Source organism: Canis lupus, chromosome 21 (genome assembly GCF_048164855.1).
Source record: "Canis lupus baileyi chromosome 21, mCanLup2.hap1, whole genome shotgun sequence".
NCBI classification, from domain to species: Eukaryota; Metazoa; Chordata; class Mammalia; order Carnivora; family Canidae; genus Canis; species Canis lupus.
The window spans coordinates 43,744,941-43,765,076 of record NC_132858.1 but is presented as its reverse complement, the minus strand read 5'-3'; the positions used below and the strand labels follow the sequence as shown (position 1 = coordinate 43,765,076).

The 20,136-nt window shown below is 44.1% G+C and overlaps 1 protein-coding gene across 1 annotated transcript in view; it reads left to right on the top strand.

The window, feature by feature from the left end:
- LAMB1 (laminin subunit beta 1) overlaps positions 1-17,108 on the top strand; it is an 85,621-nt gene extending 68,513 nt beyond the window's left edge. The window contains exons 26-35 of the mRNA XM_072791578.1: positions 1,039-1,408; positions 4,344-4,528; positions 5,395-5,636; positions 8,456-8,659; positions 9,277-9,421; positions 11,726-11,933; positions 12,175-12,316; positions 14,884-15,060; positions 16,492-16,651; positions 16,818-17,108. Coding sequence (XP_072647679.1) covers positions 1,039-1,408; positions 4,344-4,528; positions 5,395-5,636; positions 8,456-8,659; positions 9,277-9,421; positions 11,726-11,933; positions 12,175-12,316; positions 14,884-15,060; positions 16,492-16,651; positions 16,818-16,954 — 1,970 coding nt within the window. The 3' untranslated portion in view covers positions 16,955-17,108. The remainder of the gene's footprint in view (positions 1-1,038; positions 1,409-4,343; positions 4,529-5,394; positions 5,637-8,455; positions 8,660-9,276; positions 9,422-11,725; positions 11,934-12,174; positions 12,317-14,883; positions 15,061-16,491; positions 16,652-16,817) is intronic.
- The last annotated feature ends 3,028 nt before the right edge of the window (positions 17,109-20,136 follow it).

Below are 20,136 nucleotides of genomic sequence, written 5' to 3'. Positions count from 1 at the left end.
CCTGGGTGGCTCAGTCGAGTGTCTGACTCTTGAATTTGGCTCAGGTCAGGATCTCAGGGTCGTGACATCAAGCCCCATGATGGGCTCTGCACTCAATCTGCTTGAGATATTCTCTCTCTCTCTCTCTCTCTCCCTCCTCCCCTCCCCCCTAAAATAAATAAATAAATATTTAAAAAAATACATTAATCCCCTGAGGTTTGGGGCTCTAAGCCAGGATTCAATGGCACAGCCATTGTGGTAAGTAATGTCAGCCAAGGTCCATTGGCCAAGAACACTGAGTTTGCCCAGAACTGGTTGGTTCTAAGATGCCTGTTGGGCCAGTGAGAAGTTGGGGCTGACTGGCTCCCAGGTCCCTTCTCTCACTTCTGACATTTCATGAGCCTGTGTTCTTACGGACCCTGCGGGGGCTGGTTATCACAGTGGTAGGTACCCTCCAGTGATACTTTGTTGAAAGCCTTTAAACTAGGTCCTTAGAGGGCCTGTGACTTGTTTCTCATTGAGTTTCCTTCTTACCAAGTTCACCGCATTTCATCAAGTATGCAGCGTTCTGTCGGGTCACCAGGTCGGGTGAAGTATGGTAGGAGCTGTTCGTTGGTGTCATCAGGATATCACTGGAATTATCTGTGGGGAAGTCAGAGTGAAGGGAGGTAGAGGCAGGCCAGACCTTAGAAGAACACAGACTGGAGTTGCAACAGGCTGGAGTAGAACCCTGGCCTGGCCGGTTCCTTGCTGTAAGACTTGGGGCACGTCACCCATCCCATGGGGTTCAGTGACACGATGCGTGTAAACCATTTACACGGTGCCAGGCACAATAAGTGTCACCTGAAAAGAAAGAAAGATTATTACTCTTAATAAGGGGCTAGTGGGTGTGGAGGTGATGCATGTGCTGGGGGAGGCTGCCCTAGCCTCTACGAGAGCCTTCGGTACGTTGCCGGCCTGGCTGGCACCTTCCCACTGGAGCGACACCGAGGATTCTGAGTGCCTAGTTGCTGAGGTTTGTGGTCTAGTGGATCATCAGCAGTGCTGTTTCCCTTCCAGCCTGTGACTGTGACCCGAGGGGCATTGAGACGCCGCAGTGTGACCAGTCCACTGGCCAGTGCGTCTGCGTCGAGGGTGTCGAGGGTCCTCGCTGTGACAAGTGCACTCGCGGGTACTCGGGGGTCTTCCCCGACTGCGCTCCCTGCCACCAGTGCTTTGCCCTCTGGGACGTGATCGTCGCCGAGCTGACCAATCGGACCCGCAAATTCCTGGAGAAAGCCAAGGCCTTGAAGATCAGCGGTGTGATCGGGCCTTACCAGGAGACTGTGGACTCGGTGGAGAAAAAGGTCAACGAGATCAGAGACATCCTGGCCCAGAGCCCAGCCGCGGAGCCGCTGAAAAACATTGGGGATCTCTTTGAGGAAGCGGAGTAAGTAGTCTCTGAGCCCAGGGAAAGCCCTCGCCGTGTTGTTTCAAGCTGATGGGAGATGCCCAGGCTTGCTGCGTCCATCAGGAGGCACGGCTAGGCCCATTAGTGGAAACAGATGCTGGGCCATCGGCTTCCCAGCAGCCTCTACCCTGGTGCCTGTGGCTGAGTGAACACTGACAAAACTGTCGAGGCTGCAGAATGGAGTGTGTGCAGTTCCACGGAGCGCTCCTCTTTGCAAATAGTGCTCCGGGGAGAAGATAGGCAGGAACCATTCAGACACCCAAGGATCCCGAGTTGTGGTGGGTTAGGTGCTGGGCTTGAGAATTTGAATGACTCACTTATGCCTGCGTCTCTTTTCTCCCCTCTGGAGGAGGGGGAGGCAGTGCTTATCTTTACTTACAGGGTAGCTGAAGGGTTGATCCATGAAATGATCAATGTAATTGCCAAAAACAGGACGACTGTAAATCATCGTTACTGTATTTTGCTCCTAGGGAGGAAATACATGATCACAGCAAGACCCCTATTTCCAAGTTTTTTTCTGCTGCTCTGCTGCTGGTTCACTAGAGCAGGGCTCCATTCTCTAACTATAAGAAATTCTCTACAGGGAAAAACTCTCCTCGAGGCCCTTCTCTGGGCCATCCTCTCTCTGCATAGTGTCAGTTTCGCAGATGAAAGCAGAGAGAACTGAGCTCTGAGTGATGCTGAAGTTCTCTGGGATCAGTTTTCTACCATTTCTCCTGGTCCCAGACGTTCCAAGTCCTTTTTTTCCACATTTTCTGTGTGATGGGACCTGAATCAGCCTCTCTAGGAAGCCAGATGGACTTTTCATCTCAGTGCTGTAAGCAGCAGCAGGGGAACAGCTGACCTGCACTCAGGCATCTTGTGGGAGATCCTTCCTAGACCTTCGAGATTTCAAGTAACCGGTCCCTTGATTTCCAGCCGGAGGTTTTGTGTCCAAGACCCTGTGGGTGACCAGAGTGTTAGGAAATGTCTAATGTGGGGCAATAATGCATTTAATGAGGAATTTTAGCTCATTAAAAAGATGGTGTGCAGCTCAGTCTCCTAACACATAATGATAAGTTCTGGAAGGCTGTGGTCCAAGCACAAGCCCATTTAGAGCCTGATTCTCAGCCTTGGTCTCCTGCACCCAAGGAAGAACCAAACGAGCTGGGTGTCCTTGGAGGACCTGCCAGGGGAGAGATTACATTCCTGAAATGTCTCTGTTGCTCTACCCTCACTAGTTTTCTCACCGGAGAGATTGTAATCAACTCAGGGAAACTGGTTTCATTCATCTTTTTTCAACACGACATCCAAGGATACGTATTTTAGGACCCAAAGTGGCATTATTAAAAAAATACACAATGTTGTATATGATTTCTTTAAAAAAGAAATCTAATGTGTAGGAGAGCTGAGAAGAAACGAAAGCCTTCTGTGAATCAGCAGGTGAACAGAGGAATTCACTGCAAAAAACAAACAAACAAACAAAAAAAACCCACCTATATTATAATTGTCTCAGGAAAAAGTGGTTGAGCTTATAAAATGTAATTTAACCTACAAATCCATTTAAGGACTTTTTCTTTGAGTTGGGTCTTTGTTTTATCTTGGCCTTAAATGGCATTTTTTGACTGGCCCCAGCCTTTCAGCCCCCCTACATTTTCCCAGTGTTTTACCCTGACTAGTATTTCCCTGAGGAGACAATTACATCTAATTAGGTGACCCAGTAAAGCCCAGAGCTACAGTCTTCGCAAATACTACTTTCTTTGTGGATACACACACACACGCGCGCGCTGTATTTATCAGTATATCTACAAATAGATGCCTAAAATACAGCTTTGGAGATGGGAAATACAGAAGAAAATGCAGCTGGGTTTAGATTCCAAATGAAATACTGTGAAAGCTAAAGGTGTATTGAACTCTGCCCTTGTAGATACTACCTTCTTTTTTTCTTTCTTTCTTTTTTTTTTTTTTTTTAAGATTTTATTTATTTATTCATGAGAGACAGAGGCAGAGACTTAGGCAGAGGGAGAAGCAGGTTTCATGCAGGGAGCCCGATGCAGGACTCGATCCCAGGACCCTGGGATTATGACCTGAGCCAAAGACAGATGCTCAACCGATGAGCCACCCAGGTGCCCCAATACTACCTTCTTTCTTATCAAAAATAAAAGGGTTGCTTGTTGGTGGAAGCAGGAGGGTCCTTGCATGGGACCTTGCCAACAGGGCAAGTATATGGAGAGCTCCTATGGGTAGCTCCCATGGTTCCTGGTGGCTGTGGGATTTCCTTTCTGTGTGTCCCATTTTTTTTTTTAAGATTTTATTTATTCATGAGAGACAGAGAGAAAGAGAAGCAGAGACATAGGCAGAGGGAGAAGCAGGCTCCCTGCAGGGAGCCCAATGTGGGAGTCGGTCCCAGAACTCCGGGATCACACCCTGAGCCAAAGGCAGACACTCAACCACTGAGCCACCCAGGCGTCCTGACTGTGTGTCCCATGTTGAAGATGATCCCTGAGATCCAGATAAGAGCATTTTTTTGGCAGGAGGCTGGGAGACATAGTTCTACCCTGGAGTCAGGTCTTTTGAGTTGTGGGGCTGCATGGGCTTGATGCTGGTCACATTCAGAGCAGGAGCTCCATGCCCTGGACCTTTGCTCGGAGGGCAGCAAGTGCTCAGAATCCCTTATGTGCCACATCCACCACAGTGCAGCTGGTTGGCACTTCTGTGTCTTTCTTCAAAGTCTTTGAAGAAAGAAAAATTGATAGAGTTGACATAGTCTCTTAATGATGAAGAGAATAGAACCAGGACTTGGATATGGTTACAAAGTACGGAATTGGTTTGAAATTACAGAGTAATGGGTACTGTATTTGTAGAAAATGTAAAAATAAGACTTCAAAACTCCCCTTTGGTTTATTTTACTTAGGCAAACTTGTCCTCTTTACAGGAAATTAACCAAAGATGTTTCGGAAAAGATGGCTCAAGTCGAAGTGAAATTGTCTGACACAGCTTCACTAAGCAACAGCACAGCCAGAGAACTAGATTCTCTACAGACAGAAGCAGAAAGCCTAGACAACACAGTGAAAGAGCTTGCTGAGCAATTGGAATTTATCAAAAACTCAGATATTCGGGGTGAGCATCTTTTGTGCAAATATGCAGTCCTGGACAATGGATTTAACCCGCCGTCTAGCCCTTTAGGACAGCACTTTTAGAATAAAATCTAGTGCTTTCTAATAATCTTAAAGCCTTTTCTCACTGAGTCTCTGGCACAAATAAGGATTAAAGTCCTCACTTACAAATGTGGGACCTGGGACACAGCCTAAGAGACACAGCAGAGGTTCATTCCATGGAGCCAGCAGCAAAGTGGCATCATTTCCTGATTTTTTTTTTTTTTTCAGTGAATGGTTTAACCTTCTTGGTGTTTCTTGGAAATGGGCTCTTTCGAAGAGTTAAGAAATTAAACTGATACTTCAGCAAATTCTTTTATATTCAAGAATGTTGCCTGGTCGGGAGAGAATTTTTGCAGCATCAGATCACACTAACCATCCTATTTTACACATGATTGTTTATTTTTTGGGCTGGGTCCTTAAAGCCAAAACATGCCATGCTGTTTTATACATACCATTTGAATGGATCTGAATAGTTAAATAGGAAAAGAGAAAAAATATCTGGATGTGTAATCTGCAGGCTGCCTGACACTACTAGCCATTGAGAAAGGACTGGAAGAGTGCCTATATGCAGAAACATCTGCATGATTGACTTAATTTTTCATCCAGATGTTTGGCATCCTCCTGAGCCAAAATAGCTACTAATAGGACAAAGTGTAGCCATTGATCATGAGGGGAAAGTTGTCTTTCTTCATAAAGATTTTAGTCCTTGAATTTTAGAGCAAAACCATGCAGTTCTTCCCTAAGGCTGGAAGACACCAAATACGGGCATCATGTACTGAGAGTGAGTACGAGAGGTTTAACTCTGGGCAATTTCACTTCGTGCCCTAGGTGCCTTGGATAGCATTACCAAGTATTTCCAGATGTCTCTCGAGGCAGAGGAGAGGGTGAATGCCTCCACCACGGATTCCAACAGCACTGTGGAGCAGTCGGCTCTCACTCGGGACAGAGTAGAAGACCTGATGATGGACCGAGAGGCCCAGTTTAGGGAAAAGCAAGAGGAACAGGCCCGCCTTCTGGATGAACTGGCAGGCAAACTACAAAGTCTAGACCTTTCTGCTGCTGCAGAAATGGTAAGGTTTGAGGGTTTGGCCCTAAGGCTGTGATGCAATAAGAAAATCCACCCTGTTTTGTCTGTAGTACTATTCACTTTGCAAATGAACCAGCAGGAGGAGTGAAACTGGCCTTAGGTTTCTGGACCACCTTTGGGTATCCCCCGTCAAGCCAGATAAAAACAACAGCATGTGCCTCTCCAGCCCACCCCCAACCCCCAACCCCCCAAGGCCCCCCACCCCCCACCTGCTTCCAGAGGTTTCTCTGTGATGCAAAGAATCAGAACTACTTTCCAAGACTGTTAAATTGAATCAGTGTGACTTCTTATGCAAATTGGAACCCTCCAGACTGTGGGCATTCCCCCCCTCCCCAGCTGCGATTTGAAGTGCAAACTCCTCCGTGGAGCAATTCAAGAATCATTCTGGGAGGGACTTTAAAAAATTAAAGGAGCGAAAGAGGTTTTTTTTTTCCCCTGGGTGTAAATTAAAATGTTCCTTTGTTCCAGTAACTTTACCTGGTGAAGATTAACCCTGAGACCAACCCGAGACAGTAGATTCATTTCCCAGAAGCTTTTAAAGAGTAATTCTGGATGGAGCCAAATGAAATTGAGTTGTGAGTTTAGTGAAAATCAGGCAGAAGGCCAAAACAAAAAACAAAAAACAAAAAAACAAAACCCCCAAAAAAGCCAACTGTTCTTTCATCCTCTCCTTTCCTTATTGTTTCTCCCGGAAGGACCCCTACCGAGAGAATTTGGAGGGTATTGTTTACAGACTAAAGCTTGTGGCTCCTAGCTTAGGAACCCCCAGAGGATCAGTGAAAGTAGGAGGCAGGTGGATGCCGAGAAGCCAGGGAGCAATCGGTTCAGGATTTTTGTAGCCATCAAAGCCCCCTCCCTCCCTTCCCACCTGCCTTCCCCATCTCGCTCTCTCTGCCGTTGGCAAAAACCCACTGTCAATACCATATTGTGCCAAACTTAATTGATGCCTGCAAGGTTATATATTATCTTATGAACCTTTAAGTTCTCCTGTCATGGTTTAATGGAAAACCATTAAACCCAGAGTGGTGTGTCCGCTGCACTTCGTAAAGTGACGAAGTCACTATGCACAAGCAGGAGATGCCAGTTGTCACGTCTTCCTTCCTTTTGGGGTAGATTGCTTCCTGAGAAGTTCTCATAAAAACCGGTCATCGCCAGCAAAATCCACACACTGAAATGAAAGCCTCCGAGCATGCTGAAGGATGTTTACTTTGCAGCAGAAGGTAGCGGGTGAGCAGGGGCCCTGAGGGTCCCTTCCCTGCTACCGAGCATTGGCCAGCTCCTGGTCGCCCACTGGGTGTGTGTGCCTCCTCCGAGATCCCCCTGGTCGGGTTCCAATACTGGCATTTCTTGGGGAGAGAGGTTCCTGTCCCTTTGTGGTTTTCGAGTACCTTCAGTTCTTTGTCGTGTGTGTGTGTGTATGTAGCTAGACCCGTGCTGGTTTTCTTCATGCCTGTCGGTTGAAATAAAACAGATCTCCTTGTGTGTTGTCAGATTGTTTTTAGAAAGCATCCCTGGGGCCTTATGCTTCTCTTAAGACTTAACCATGTTCTTCCTTTTATTTTTTTTTTAAGATTTTATTTATTTATTCATGAGAAACACACAGAGAGAGGCAGAGACATAGGCAGAGGGAGAAGCAGGCTCCCTGCAGGGAGCCCAGGACTCCATCCCAGGACCCCAGCATCATGCCCTGAGCCACCCACCCAGGCATCCCTAACCATGTTCTTCTACAGCACGCAGAATAAACTTTATTTTCTGAAGCTTTTTATGAGCTGTAAACCAGATACATGAAAGATTATTAAGCTGAGATGTAATGGGATTATAATTATCATAAAATGATTAGTCTAAGGAGTCGACTGTTTATGCAGAAACTACTTTGGTTCTTAAAAAGAGCACCTTCCTTGTGGGGCGCATGACCTGCTCCTCACTGCCTCTGTTCAGTGTGAGAGGACAGCTCCACAGTTTCCTTCCTGCTCCGCCTTTTCCAACATAGAGCAAACTTATAATTTATCCACGTGCAAGTGTATATCATGGCCAGGCCCTGATCTTTGGAAGTTTCTGGTAGGTAAGGAAGGAGGAGTCTAGGGATGGAGAATTGTGGAGGGTTGCTTACTTGTAAAAGTCAAATCTACCTTTGTTCCTACTGTTTTTCTGTTTCCCTCTCACATCTGGAACGTTTCTATTTCCCCTGCTCAGATCCCACCAACCAGCACATCCTTCCCCTACGACAGCGCCAACCCTCAGCAGTCTCTCTTTCGTTTGCCTTCTTTCTGACTTACAGCACCTGACTGCTTCTTGGCTGTCTTACGGAGAGCGAGCCTGTCTTCCAAATTGGATTTGAAGGCCAGATGATGAGCCTTCTAAGGCTACCCTGTTGACCGGAACTGGAAGAGTTGACCATGATGTTGGATCGGTCTAAAAAATTTCTCAGTGCCTTTTTGTTTCTTCTTCTTTTTTAAATCCAACGGTTTAGGCTAGAGGGGAAGCATTCTTTGGCTCGCATATTGGCAGATTTCAGCTTAACAGCAGGTAATGTCTGCACCCCACGCAGCGTCCATATGGTATTCTGGGTCATCAGGGCAGGAGGTATTGGAGAAGGGTTGCAAATTTTCAGCTTCCTTGGCAGTAAGTAGGGTAGCTTCTCCCTAAGCTCCGTGCTCCTCCCTCCCCCTTGAACGCTGTGTTCCCAGGCACCCTTGCTGAGGACCACCTACATGCTCTCTGGGGCCACCCAGGCCCTGCACAGCTGTTCTGAGCAGCAGACGCCCTCTCTGAACACTCGTGCCTGCCCTTGGTTTGTTGCAGACCTGCGGGACGCCCCCGGGGGCCTCTTGTTCCGAGACGGACTGTGGCGGCCCCAACTGCAGGACGGACGAAGGCGAGAAGAAGTGTGGGGGGCCTGGCTGCGGGGGCCTGGTCACGGTTGCACACAGTGCCTGGCAGAAAGCCATGGACTTCGACCGAGATGTCCTGAGCGCGCTGGCCGAGGTGGAGCAGCTCTCCAAGATGGTAAATCAGATGTTCGCTGTCGGTGACGGATGGGAGATCTGGGAGGAATCCGTTCTCAGTGGTAAAATGAAAGGGGCATGTCAAGGACATGTCAAGTCTGAAAGTGCAAGTTTTTGTGAGGTCAGGGAAATCAGTGCACAGGGAGGTTATAGTCATAGAAAATTTAAGAATTTGCTTTCTTCTGATGGAGATTTGCAGTAATGATGTTACTTAGCACGTGGGTCCAGGGTCATGAATACGTTGAGCTATACTGTAAAAATTCCATGCTGAGCAATTGAGCGTGTATTTTTCTAAAGTGACCGTGTGAACGGCAGTATTTACGTTGGTACCTGAGAAAACATACGGGCCACCAGATGCTTTGGGGGAGTTAGAAACAATTAGAAAAAATGTGGACACGCTAGCCTTATCTGTATGAGAATATCGTGCGGCAGTCCGTAGCCGGAGTGCTTTCGCTCTGTATAGGGACACAGTACAGTTGAAGGAGAGACGTTTGTTTCTAAAATCCGTGATTCCAAATGCATAGTGTTCCGTCGTCATTTTCCGGACCGTTTGTAGTATTCTGGTCGGCTGTAGGAAGAGTCACGTTGTTCCCTGGGTAACTTGTTCCTCGTATTTAGGTCTCCGAAGCAAAACTGAGAGCAGATGAGGCAAAACAGAATGCTCAGGATGTTCTGCAGAAAACCAATGCCACCAAAGAGAAAGTGGACAAGAGTAATGAGGACCTGAGAAATCTCATCAAGCAAATCAGAAACTTTCTGACCCGTAAGGAATTGTTTTCATTTGACTTTTAGACATTTCTTTCTCTCTTGGAATATAAAAATCGTTTTGTAAGAGTTGTGTCTGAGAGACCAGAATTCAAGTCTGCATTTTAGATAAAATCAGTTTCTGGCTGGGAATAAAGTAGCGTTCCCCACCCCAGCCCCAAAAGCCCACGTGAAGAAATGGTGGCATTTCTTAAACTTACGTGTGTGTAAGTAATCTTCTCTGATGTCAGGCAGACACAGACGGGATACCCAAGTAGGAAATCAAGTCAGACACACCCTGTGAGAACTGAATTTGGGATCTGTTACCGATGACATATGTCATTAGGTCCTTAAAGTAGTAGCTTATTTTGGCGTTGCCTGCAGAGCTTTGTAATCCTGTTATTTACAGAATAGTATGCTTACTGTTAGCTCTCCCTTCGTGTTCTGTAGAGGAAGAGAAAATCTCTAGAGTTTGTGGTCCAGCTGATAACTGCTTCTGGTCACAGTCTGGGCGTTATCAGGAAACAATGGTTTTAGCTTCAAATTACACAAAACTTTCAACTGAAATGGACTTAATAAAAAAAAGATGCTTATTGTATCACAAGAGGTTCTGGGACTCATGTGGTAAGGATATCTGCTTTGTTCTCAGGCCAGCTCCTCCTGGTTACAAGGTGGCTGCCAAAGTCACAGACTTCACACAAAGTCTCAGTAATACCTAATGAAAGAAAAGACCACCTGTTCCTCTGTTGTTTCTTTTTTAAAGGAAGAAAAAAAGAGTTTTTAGATTTTATTTACTTATTCATGAAGAGACACACAGAGAGAGGCAGAGACATAGGCAGAGGGAGAAGCAGGCTCCCTGTGGGGAGCCCGATGCAGGACTGGATCCCAGGACCTCAGTATCACAACCTGAGCCAAAGGTAGACTCTCAAACACTGAGCCACCCAGTTGCCCCTAAAGGAAGGAAATCTTCCCCAGAAGCCTTGAGCAGTCATCTCCATAAATCTCACTGGCCAGAAAAGCATCCCATGCCCATGCATAAATGTCCAATGGAATGGGGTAGACTAATCAACATTTAACTCTCAGTTGCTAAGTTGACCTTACCCTAGAGGTAGGAGCCTGAACGAAATAGTGTTCTGTTAGCAAGGAAAATGGGGAATAAGGAAGGAGCCAATGGTATTCCTAGGGATAGCTTATGAACTATCCTGTGGAAGCCATCGCTTGATCAAAATACTTTCCTGTGCTTAAATCCTTAGGGGTTCATTTTTATGTTAACAGTTAAAAACAAAAAGTCTTAAATCAGTGACATATTTGAAGCTTAACCTCTTGGGCATTTTTCTGACCACCTTTCACATTACACATTTGAAATTCCTTGGCTTCTTTGATTATACACTATCAGATTCCCTTGCCTCTCTGACTGGAATTTCTCCCTTTCTGTAATTTCCAGAATCCAGATAATTTACATAAGGAATATCAGCTCTTTACATCTGCATTTACAGTCCTCTCCTAGCTATTTTTTTAATCTCAATTAAAAGTTGGCACTACTCGGGCACCCAGGTGGCTCAGTCAGTTAGGTGTAAGTGTCCAACTCTTGGTTTTGGCTCCAGTCATGATCTCAGGGTCGTGAGATGGAGCCCCATGTCAGGCTTGGCACTCAACGCAGAGTCTGCTTGAGATTCTCTGTCTCCCTCTCCCCCTACCCCTCCCTCCATTGCTCGCTCTTTCTAAAATAATAATTTTTTTAAAATAGCACTATTCTGTAATCAATTTGCTGTGCTTGACTTTCACGTGACTTGCTCTCCCCATAGTCTCTCCATCCAGAGATGTCCCTCTTTCCTCGCTCAAATCCTACTTTCCTTCAAAACCTGATCAGGGGGATCCCTGGGTGACGCAGCGGTTTGGCGCCTGCCTTTGGCCCAGGGCGCGATCCTGGAGACCCGGGATCGAATCCCACGTCGGGCTCCCAGTGCATGGAGCCTGCTTCTCCCTCTGCCTGTGTCTCTGCCTCTCTCTCTCTCTCTCTGTGACTGTCATAAATAAATAAAAATTAAAAAAAAAAAAAAAAAAAAACAAAAACCTGATCAGTTCCTCATCTTGTAGGCTTGTAGGCTTGTAGGAAGGCTCCCCGACCTTCCCAGCCTACAGCAAATTCCAGTAGTTTCTTGTTCCACATGCTACTCGATTAGACTATGAATTCTTAAAACAGGAAGTGCATATGTCTTGGTGTGATCCCCAAATGCTGTTCACCTGGCGGGTGACCGGAAGTGACGGAGTGAAACCGTCTGTGACTTTCACCTCTTCGTGGGGACGTCTTTGCTTTTCACAGAGGACAGTGCCGATTTGGACAGCATTGAAGCAGTTGCTAACGAAGTGCTGAAGATGGAAATGCCCAGCACCCCACAGCAGTTACAGAACTTGACAGAGGATATTCGCGAACGAGTCGAAAGCCTTTCTCAAGTGGAGGTGATTCTACAGCAGAGCGCTGCTGATGTTGCCAGAGCTGAGGCATTGCTGGAAGAAGCTAAAAGAGCCAGGTATCTGCGGAGGTTGTGGCATGTTGGGGGCTTGTGTCAAGCAGGGGAGTATTAATTAAGTATTTCTTTAACCAGTGAAATGTCTAATAAAAGTGACCTCTGTGAGTCTCTCTGGGTCATTCCAAGAAGGCTGTTCTTTAAAAGAAATGTGTTGCTGTTTTTTTTTGTTTTGTTTTTTAATGTTCCGAGGGGAAGTAACTTTGTCAGATTCACATAGATGATCTCATTCTTTTTTACTCAGCAAAAGTGCAACTGATGTTAAAGTCACCGCAGACATGGTAAAGGAGGCGCTGGAGGAAGCAGAGAAGGCCCAGATTGCAGCCGAGAAGGCAATCAAGCAGGCAGACGAAGACATCCAAGGAACCCAGAACCTGCTAACCTCGGTAAGAGACTCGATTCCTTACCGGTGGGGGAGAGAACAGAAACTCTATCAGGAAACTCCGTGTATTTGAGTTACATGAAAACTCTCACAGCTGAACATGAAAAGGTTGCTCTAATGTCAGTAAATCCGATTGATTCCCTTAGCACGGATGCTACATGTGCTGTTTTCAGGGATGAAAGGACCCTGAAGACACTGGAATGTTAAGCCCCCTTCACTTTTATCCTATACGTGTTTTTATCTCCTCTTCCTTCAAGGACTCACATAGACTCTGTTCAGTAGTATGAAGGATAGTATTAATTTCAAAAGTTAGTTTTAGGAAACTCCTGCTGTTATCGAGCAGCCCTAAAGCAACCTACATAGTGAAGACCAGTATCTCAAAATTCATGAGGTGAGTGTTCACAAAAATTTTACTGTTGAGTTTTGAAAACCACTGGAGAGCAATGAAGGTCAAATGCTTCCAGCCCCCACTTCTAGATGAACCTAATGGGGATCTTCTAATGGAATGATCTGTTTTGTTCAGAATGCGTGGAAATCTTAATTTTTTTTTAGTAAACTCTATGTCCAGCGTGGGGTTCAAATTCGCAACCCCGAGATCAAGGGTCACGTGATCTATTGACTGAGCCAGCCAAGCATCCCAAAAACTTCTCAAAGCAGAATAAATACTCTTGACTATATTAAAAGCACACACTAAGAACCTTTCATAGGGATTTAGTGCTTAATTGTTAAAAGTCCTACGTAATCCAAATATAATTTTGATTTTTCAAAAAGGAGTCCTACGAGCGAATCTTCCCATCCAATTTTAGGAAAGTTCATTTGTTTTATAAAAATTGGAGGAAAATGGACTCCCGCAATCCCTTACCCATCTTCTCAGAATATACTTTGAGATTAGATGTCCTTAGAATTTTGCACTGTCATCCTTCCCAAGCCAACAACCCCTAATATTGAAAACCTGGCAGGTGGTTTTTCAGCCTGCTTTTCCTACCACTGGTTGATACAAACCTGTCTTCCCTTATTCTGCTGCGCTCAGTAAAATGAGACTCAGCAGTTCCTCAGCCACTTTTCCTTCTTAAATCTCAAGTATATACAAGGCCCCTTCAGGCTACTTGTTCAAGTGTAGAAAAATTACATTTTATCACCAGACTATGTTCTAACCCTTTGATTATTCTGATTTTTCTGTCTCTATAGTTTAGCAAATTTCTCAGTGTGCTGTCAAACATTTTAATGAACTTTATCTATTTAGATTACTTAATAAAAATTACTCAGTTCTAGGGCAGCTGAGTGGCATAGATGGTTAAGCCTCCAGCTCTTGGTTTCAGCTCAGGTTGTGTTCTGTGTTGTGAGATCGAGCCCGTGCTCAGCTCAAGGTCTGCTTGAGATTCTCTGCCTCTGCCCCTCCCTGTGCACTTGTGCATACTATCGCTAAAATAAACTTTTTAAAAAAATTACTAAGTTTTGAAAAGCAAAGTGGCAAATATAGGATTTAATCAAATTACAAGTGGGATATTTGGCTTAACGATCCAAGTGGATAATGAGTTTTTTTCAGAGACCCTGGGGGACAGGAAGCATTTTAGGTAAAGGATAAGAAGCAAAAAGAACTTTGCTATTAGTGAAAGCTTGTCAAAACCTATTCCCTCATTTATAAATAAAACTATAAAGCTCATCTTCTAAGAAGTGTAACTGCTCTCAAAGATTATTTTTCTATGTTAATTAATGGGTGAACTTCTAGGTTAACAATCATTTGGTTTGAAATACAAATTTTACCATGTCTGTATTAATTAGTTTCACTATGACATTATTGTTATTCAGACTTAATGCTATGGAATAGACCCATCCTGGAAGATAATTTTTGAGAAAAACTAGGTGCTCAGGGAAACTGGTTCTTCTGTTGTGGGTCAGACTGCTTATTTGGGCTAGCTCTTAAAAATCAACGTTTACTGATTATTCTTAGAAAAGAGAAATGTGGAACCTCACCAGTTACCCAGATACTTTTTCCCTAAATGACTTTTGAGTATATATGGGTTCCAGCTATCTCTTCTGCAGATGACAGTCCATCTCCCAGTCCTAGAGTGACTTTACGGAGTTTTCAATATTCCTGGTCAGCCTTTAGTAATTAGCTAAGAACACTCCACTTTCCCAACAGTTTCTGAAGACCCATAACCTCCACTAGAGTTGAACATCTAGAGTTGACAGGAAAAACTAAAGGTGACTTGGGAGTTATCATTTTCCCCACCCACGTTAATTTGGAAACCAATGTGGAAATCCTTCTCACATCTGCTTATTTGTGACCAATGTTTAGCCAACGCCTGCAGGTGTCCTTAAAATGCTTTCTCAACACATCAGGCTGTCTGGGGGTGGTTCGGTTAAGAATTTTACATGATTTCCAGATCATGAGAATTGCGAAAAAAGCTGGGCACTTGATATAAGCTTTTCCTTTTTGCAATTCTTTTCTTTGGATCTGGAGCAAAAGAGCATAGTGGTCTTTTAGTCTTCCTCTAGATTTGTATTCCTAGCACGCCCTACCACTTGTTAAACTACTGGCTTCCTGGGTCACTGACATTGTACTTGTAGATTGAGTCTGAAACTGCTGCTTCTGAGGAGACCCTGCTCAACGCCTCCCAGCGCATCAGCGAGCTGGAGAGGAATGTGGAAGAGCTGAAGCGGAAGGCTGCCCAGAACTCGGGGGAGGCAGAGTACATCGAGAAAGTAGTGTACACTGTGAAACAAAGCGCAGATGATGTGAAAAAGGTAAGTCCAGCTTTGTAACTTCACAGCTGTGTTCATAAAGGAGCAACGAGCCTCCTCCTTGCCTTCCTTGGAATCGGTTAAGGGACGTGGACCTAAGTGACCTGTTTTGAAATAGCAGCCTTTAGAGACACAGATGGAAAAGAGTGGGAGTGGATTTGCAAGTGTCCAAGAAGTGTGACCTTAGCCCTCCCATCTAAACTTGGATAAGGAGGCAGGAAGATGAAATTAACTGAGGGGTGGAGGTCTTGGAGCAAGCCTACTGAGCTTATACCTCGGTAATTCAATTAGGAAGGCTGGGATGGCCTACGGTGATTACCTGGCCATTTGAGAAATCTTTAAAGCGGGGTAGAAAAAGCTAAAGGAGCCACCACAGAACAGCTAGTGGGGAACTAAATCTCACGTCTTCCACTCACTAACCACCTCTTGCTGCTCACTTGGAAGGTACTGTGTTGTGCAGAGAAAATCTCCTACAACCCAAATTTTTTCATCAGAAGCCAAGTAATCCTTAAAACACATGTTCAGGGGGCAAATGTTTATCTCCAGAGAAACCTTTTGACACTTTTAAGGGGAGTGTTCCAACTGTTAAATGAATAGTTAGGGAGTTACGAACTGAAATATAGTCAAGATTTTTCCTTGAACTTAGTGTAGCTTTTAGCCATTACAGAAGGGGGACTTCCTTCTACCTCTGCCTGGGGAAGAGAACAAAATAGTAAGAAAAGTGGACTACACTACCCTGTTTTTTCAATCATGGTTTGTACTTTCGTGCGGTTCTGAGAGCATAAATCAGAGCATTTTTCACAAGTACCCTTTTTACAGAGCATTTTTTGTAAAAATATAGCATTTGATTATAATCAGATGAACGACCCCCCAACATTGAAATCCTTATTATCAATGGCTATGGTTTGAACAGCGTTTCTCAAAAGCAGCACCTGCTGCAACCACCTTGTCAAACCCACACAAACTTCTCATCTCCTCACCCATCCCTGTGTATGCTACATCTCCCCTTACCTTTCCTTCCCTTAAATCGCTACACACCCTACACTGGTTCTCCTATCAGCTCTTCAAATGGGCCTTTTTTGACTCCCAAGTGTTTGGATCACAGTGAATCTACTTTACAGAGAAAATCTACTACTCTGCCTCCATATAACTGTCCTAGGACACCCCCAGAAAAAAGTGCTGACAGGAGAAAGGCACCTTAGCCCTGGAGACCCGCTACAACTCCAAAATATCTTTCGGATCTTTCATTAAGAAAATTCATGTCAAAAGAAAAAAAGAAAATTCATGTCAGTGTTGTATTTAATTCCACTGTTTCAAAATAATTACTTACGCCTAATAGCTTAACGCCTGAGTGCCCTTCCAAGCTTGCCACAATGACACTCTTAATGTCCGAGATTACATTTATCACCTCTCTGTGTCTAAATGGAACTGCAGGCTCTGGACAATGAAGTTGATGAAAAGTATAAGAAGGTAGAAAAATTAATTGCCCAAAAAACCGAAGAATCAGCAGATGCCAGAAGGAAAGCGGAGATGCTACAAAATGAAGCAAAAACACTTTTGGCTCAAGCAAACAGCAAGCTACAGCTCCTGAAAGGTAGGTCTTAGGCTCGTGCTTTCACAACGTAAAGAGAAAACATGCACTGAGTTATTTAAAAGGTTGAAAAATTATTCACTTTGTCTTACGCTTTATAGGCAAAAACGATCAGTAAGAGGTTGAGATCATTATAGTGTAATTTACTCAGACTTTTTATCTCCCACAGATTTAGAAAGAAAATATGAGGACAATCAAAAATATTTAGAAGATAAAGCTCAAGAATTAGTAAGATTGGAAGGAGAAGTCCGCTCGCTCCTAAAAGATATAAGCCAGAAGGTTGCTGTTTATAGCACCTGCCTATAACAGAGCAGGAGGCGGCTCGAAGGTGACTGAGGTGACCAAAGTAAAAGAGCTACATTTTAAGATCTTCAAAATAAAACTCATTACCTATTTAATGTTTTTAATCAGCACATTTTGTATGAAGTTCAATAAAGTACAGTCCTTTTGTATAAATATATATTTAGTATAATTCTTAAATTTTACGGATTTAGCGTTCATGAATCCCTTTTAAGCAAGGGTACTGTCAATGTAAAGATGGTTTTATAAACAGATAGACTCCACAGGCCCCTGCTTTCTGTTTTGTCTATGAACAGGCTATCATCTGTTTGCTAAGTCAGTATCCTCCACGAATCTGCCCCCTAAATCACCTCCCAGTGGGATGCCCAGGTGGAGGGTAAGGATATAGCCTGAGCCCCCCCTTCACCATTTCAATGGTTGCTCCAATCTCCAAGACTCCTCTAAGTATTCCTTGCTCTGAGAAAGAGAAAAAGCAATTTTTAGAAAATTAACATTGTGGCTTTGAAGTGTTAGCAATCCTGGCCCTGTTCTGGGTGGTGAGGTGGGAAGGTTTAAATTAAATCCAGAGTTCACGAACATTGCTCCTGCCAACTGAGCTGTGCCAATCAAAGTACAAAACGATGCTGTAAGTTCTGTGTTTGTGTTGAACTTCATTAGATTTCACAAACTAAAGATTCTCTACCATCTGTGAGGCCAAAACAATAAAGAAAACAATTGTATTCCAACTGCCAAACCTATGTCAGCTTCATAGCTGAGCTAGCTGGGTAACAGGCCAAGCCCTATGTGGTTTTTTTCACCAATTCTTCTTAGAGCAAGATAATTCCTGTGTACCACTTAACAGCCACCCACACATAGGACGCAGCTGCATTTGAAGCCCCGCCTGAACAATTATGTAAACAGATGTAATTTAAACAATAAGGCAACCTCCCCCTCCCTCAAGGCAATTATTTGTCACTTTCATTTAGGTAGAGATCCTAATACCTAGCAAAGTGGTTTTACCTCATTATCTACAGCAACTAGTTTCCCCCCCGCCCCTTAAAATTAAGTATTTTGGGAGCACCTGGGGTGGCTCAGTGGTTGAGCATCGGCCTTTGGCTCAGGTCGTGATCCCGGGGTCCTGGGATCGAGTCCCACTTCGAGCTCCCTGCAAGGAGCTTGCTTTTCCCTCTGCCTAGGTCTCTGCCTCTGTATTGTGTCTCTCATGAATAAAATCTTTTAAAAAAGAAATCTTTATATTCCTTTTTTAGCTAAACAACGAAAGATGTCACTTTGAAATCACTCATTTTAATCAGCTCAGGGAATGGACAATTAATTGCCATCCTTACAAGCCAAGAAAATATTGAGAATTTGGTCAATAAATGAATATTTGAAATTTCTTATATCCACAAATTCATTCTCACCTACGTAGATTTAACTATTTTGTGTTTCTATAACTAGCACTTCATATTATTTCTATTTTTTCTCTAGAGTAGGGGACATGTTTGAAGTTTAAGAGTTTTATTTATTTATTCATGAGACACAGAGAGAGGCAGAGACACAGGCAGAGGGAGAAACAGGCTCCATGTAGGGAGCCCAATGTGGGACTCCATCCTGGGACTGCAGGATCACGCCCTGGGCTAAGGCAGGTGCTCAACTGCTAAGCCACCCAGGCATCCCCATGTTTGAAGTTTAAATAAACTAGCACTTCACATACTATTGGGATTTCAGATTTTAAAATACAAAGGTCATTTCTAATAATGGCAAAGTAGCACATATCAGGCCAGCTCTCTTGCTAATAACTGCCAACTCTGAACAGAAATACACATTTTTAAAAGTAAAGGTCCCGGAGACCAACCAGCAGCAGGCAGAAGGTAGAGGGAAGCTAAGACAGCAGTGGGTGAAATCAATTCCCATTTTTAGGGGCTTTCACCTGACAGTGGGTCCCAGAAGTATCATACTGGGCAGAAGCCAAGCTTTACTGGTTATGGAATCAGAAGACAGAGTTGGAGGCAACTAGAACAAACTATGAAAGGAGAGCCCCACAAGAGAGAGGCATGGTGAGGAGGGCCTCCCAACTCTGCATATCGTTTGCCCAGTCTCCGGTTGACCTCTGAACTACACATGTAGGGCCAGATGTAATCCAGCCGAGGTATAACTGAAATAACTGGGTAGATCCTTTAGCCTGCCCTCCAGCAAAGACCATGAATTGGGAGCTGGGGTTCAGCCAGGTTAACTGCCTACTGAAACAGAAATTGCCTATTTTTCAGAGGTAGGTAACAGAATCCAGAGTCTTTACAATGAATAATTCACTATGATCATAATACAATCTCAGACTAGTGGACACAGAAGGAAAAAGGGAAATGTGACCCACTAACGATGCAATTAAAACCTGAAGATGACTCAACATTTTCCTTCTGTGAGCAACTGATAGTATCCTAGCCCACATTTTTTTTTTTCTTAAATTGTTATTTATTTATTCATGAGAAACACACAGAGAGGCGCAGAGACATAGGCAGAGGGAGAAGCAGGCTCCATGCAGGGATGGGAGCCTGATGTGGGACTTGATCCTGGGACCCTATCCCAGGACCCCAGGATCACACCCTGAGGCAAAGGCAGATGCTCAACCGCTGAGCCACCCAGTCCCCCCTGCCCGCACAGCTTTTCTGCTGATACATTCTCTAAACTTTTCTTAAGCTGCAATCATGTTGAGCATCTATGGTTTGCATATTTCTAGTACTTTTTTTTTTTCGAATATGCTATCCTAAATGTGAGAACTACTTAAATTTAGTCAAAATATGCAAAAGCCTATTTTAACATTTAAGACTTTGATACTGATAGGTTTCAAGGGCTATTTTAAACATTAATGAACAGATACGATTTTATAGCACTCTTTAAAGAAACATTTACCCAACCGCGGATACACTGGAAATCGACAGAAGACAGATTAAATTTTCCCATATGAAAAATAAAATAAAAATAAATTTTCCCATATACTGTGTCTCCAAAAGTGAACGCTCCACAGTTAGTCGGTATCGGTAAAACAGGTGAAAGGGTAATGACCTTTCAAATGCCTAAATGTTGTCCTCCAGTGTGGTAGAAAGATACATCCAGGCCAGAAGAGGAATAATAAAGAAAAGTAAGAAGATACACTACAGGTAGTCATAAAAGAACTAGGACCATCTGGACATCCACTCAAAACAACCAGTAAA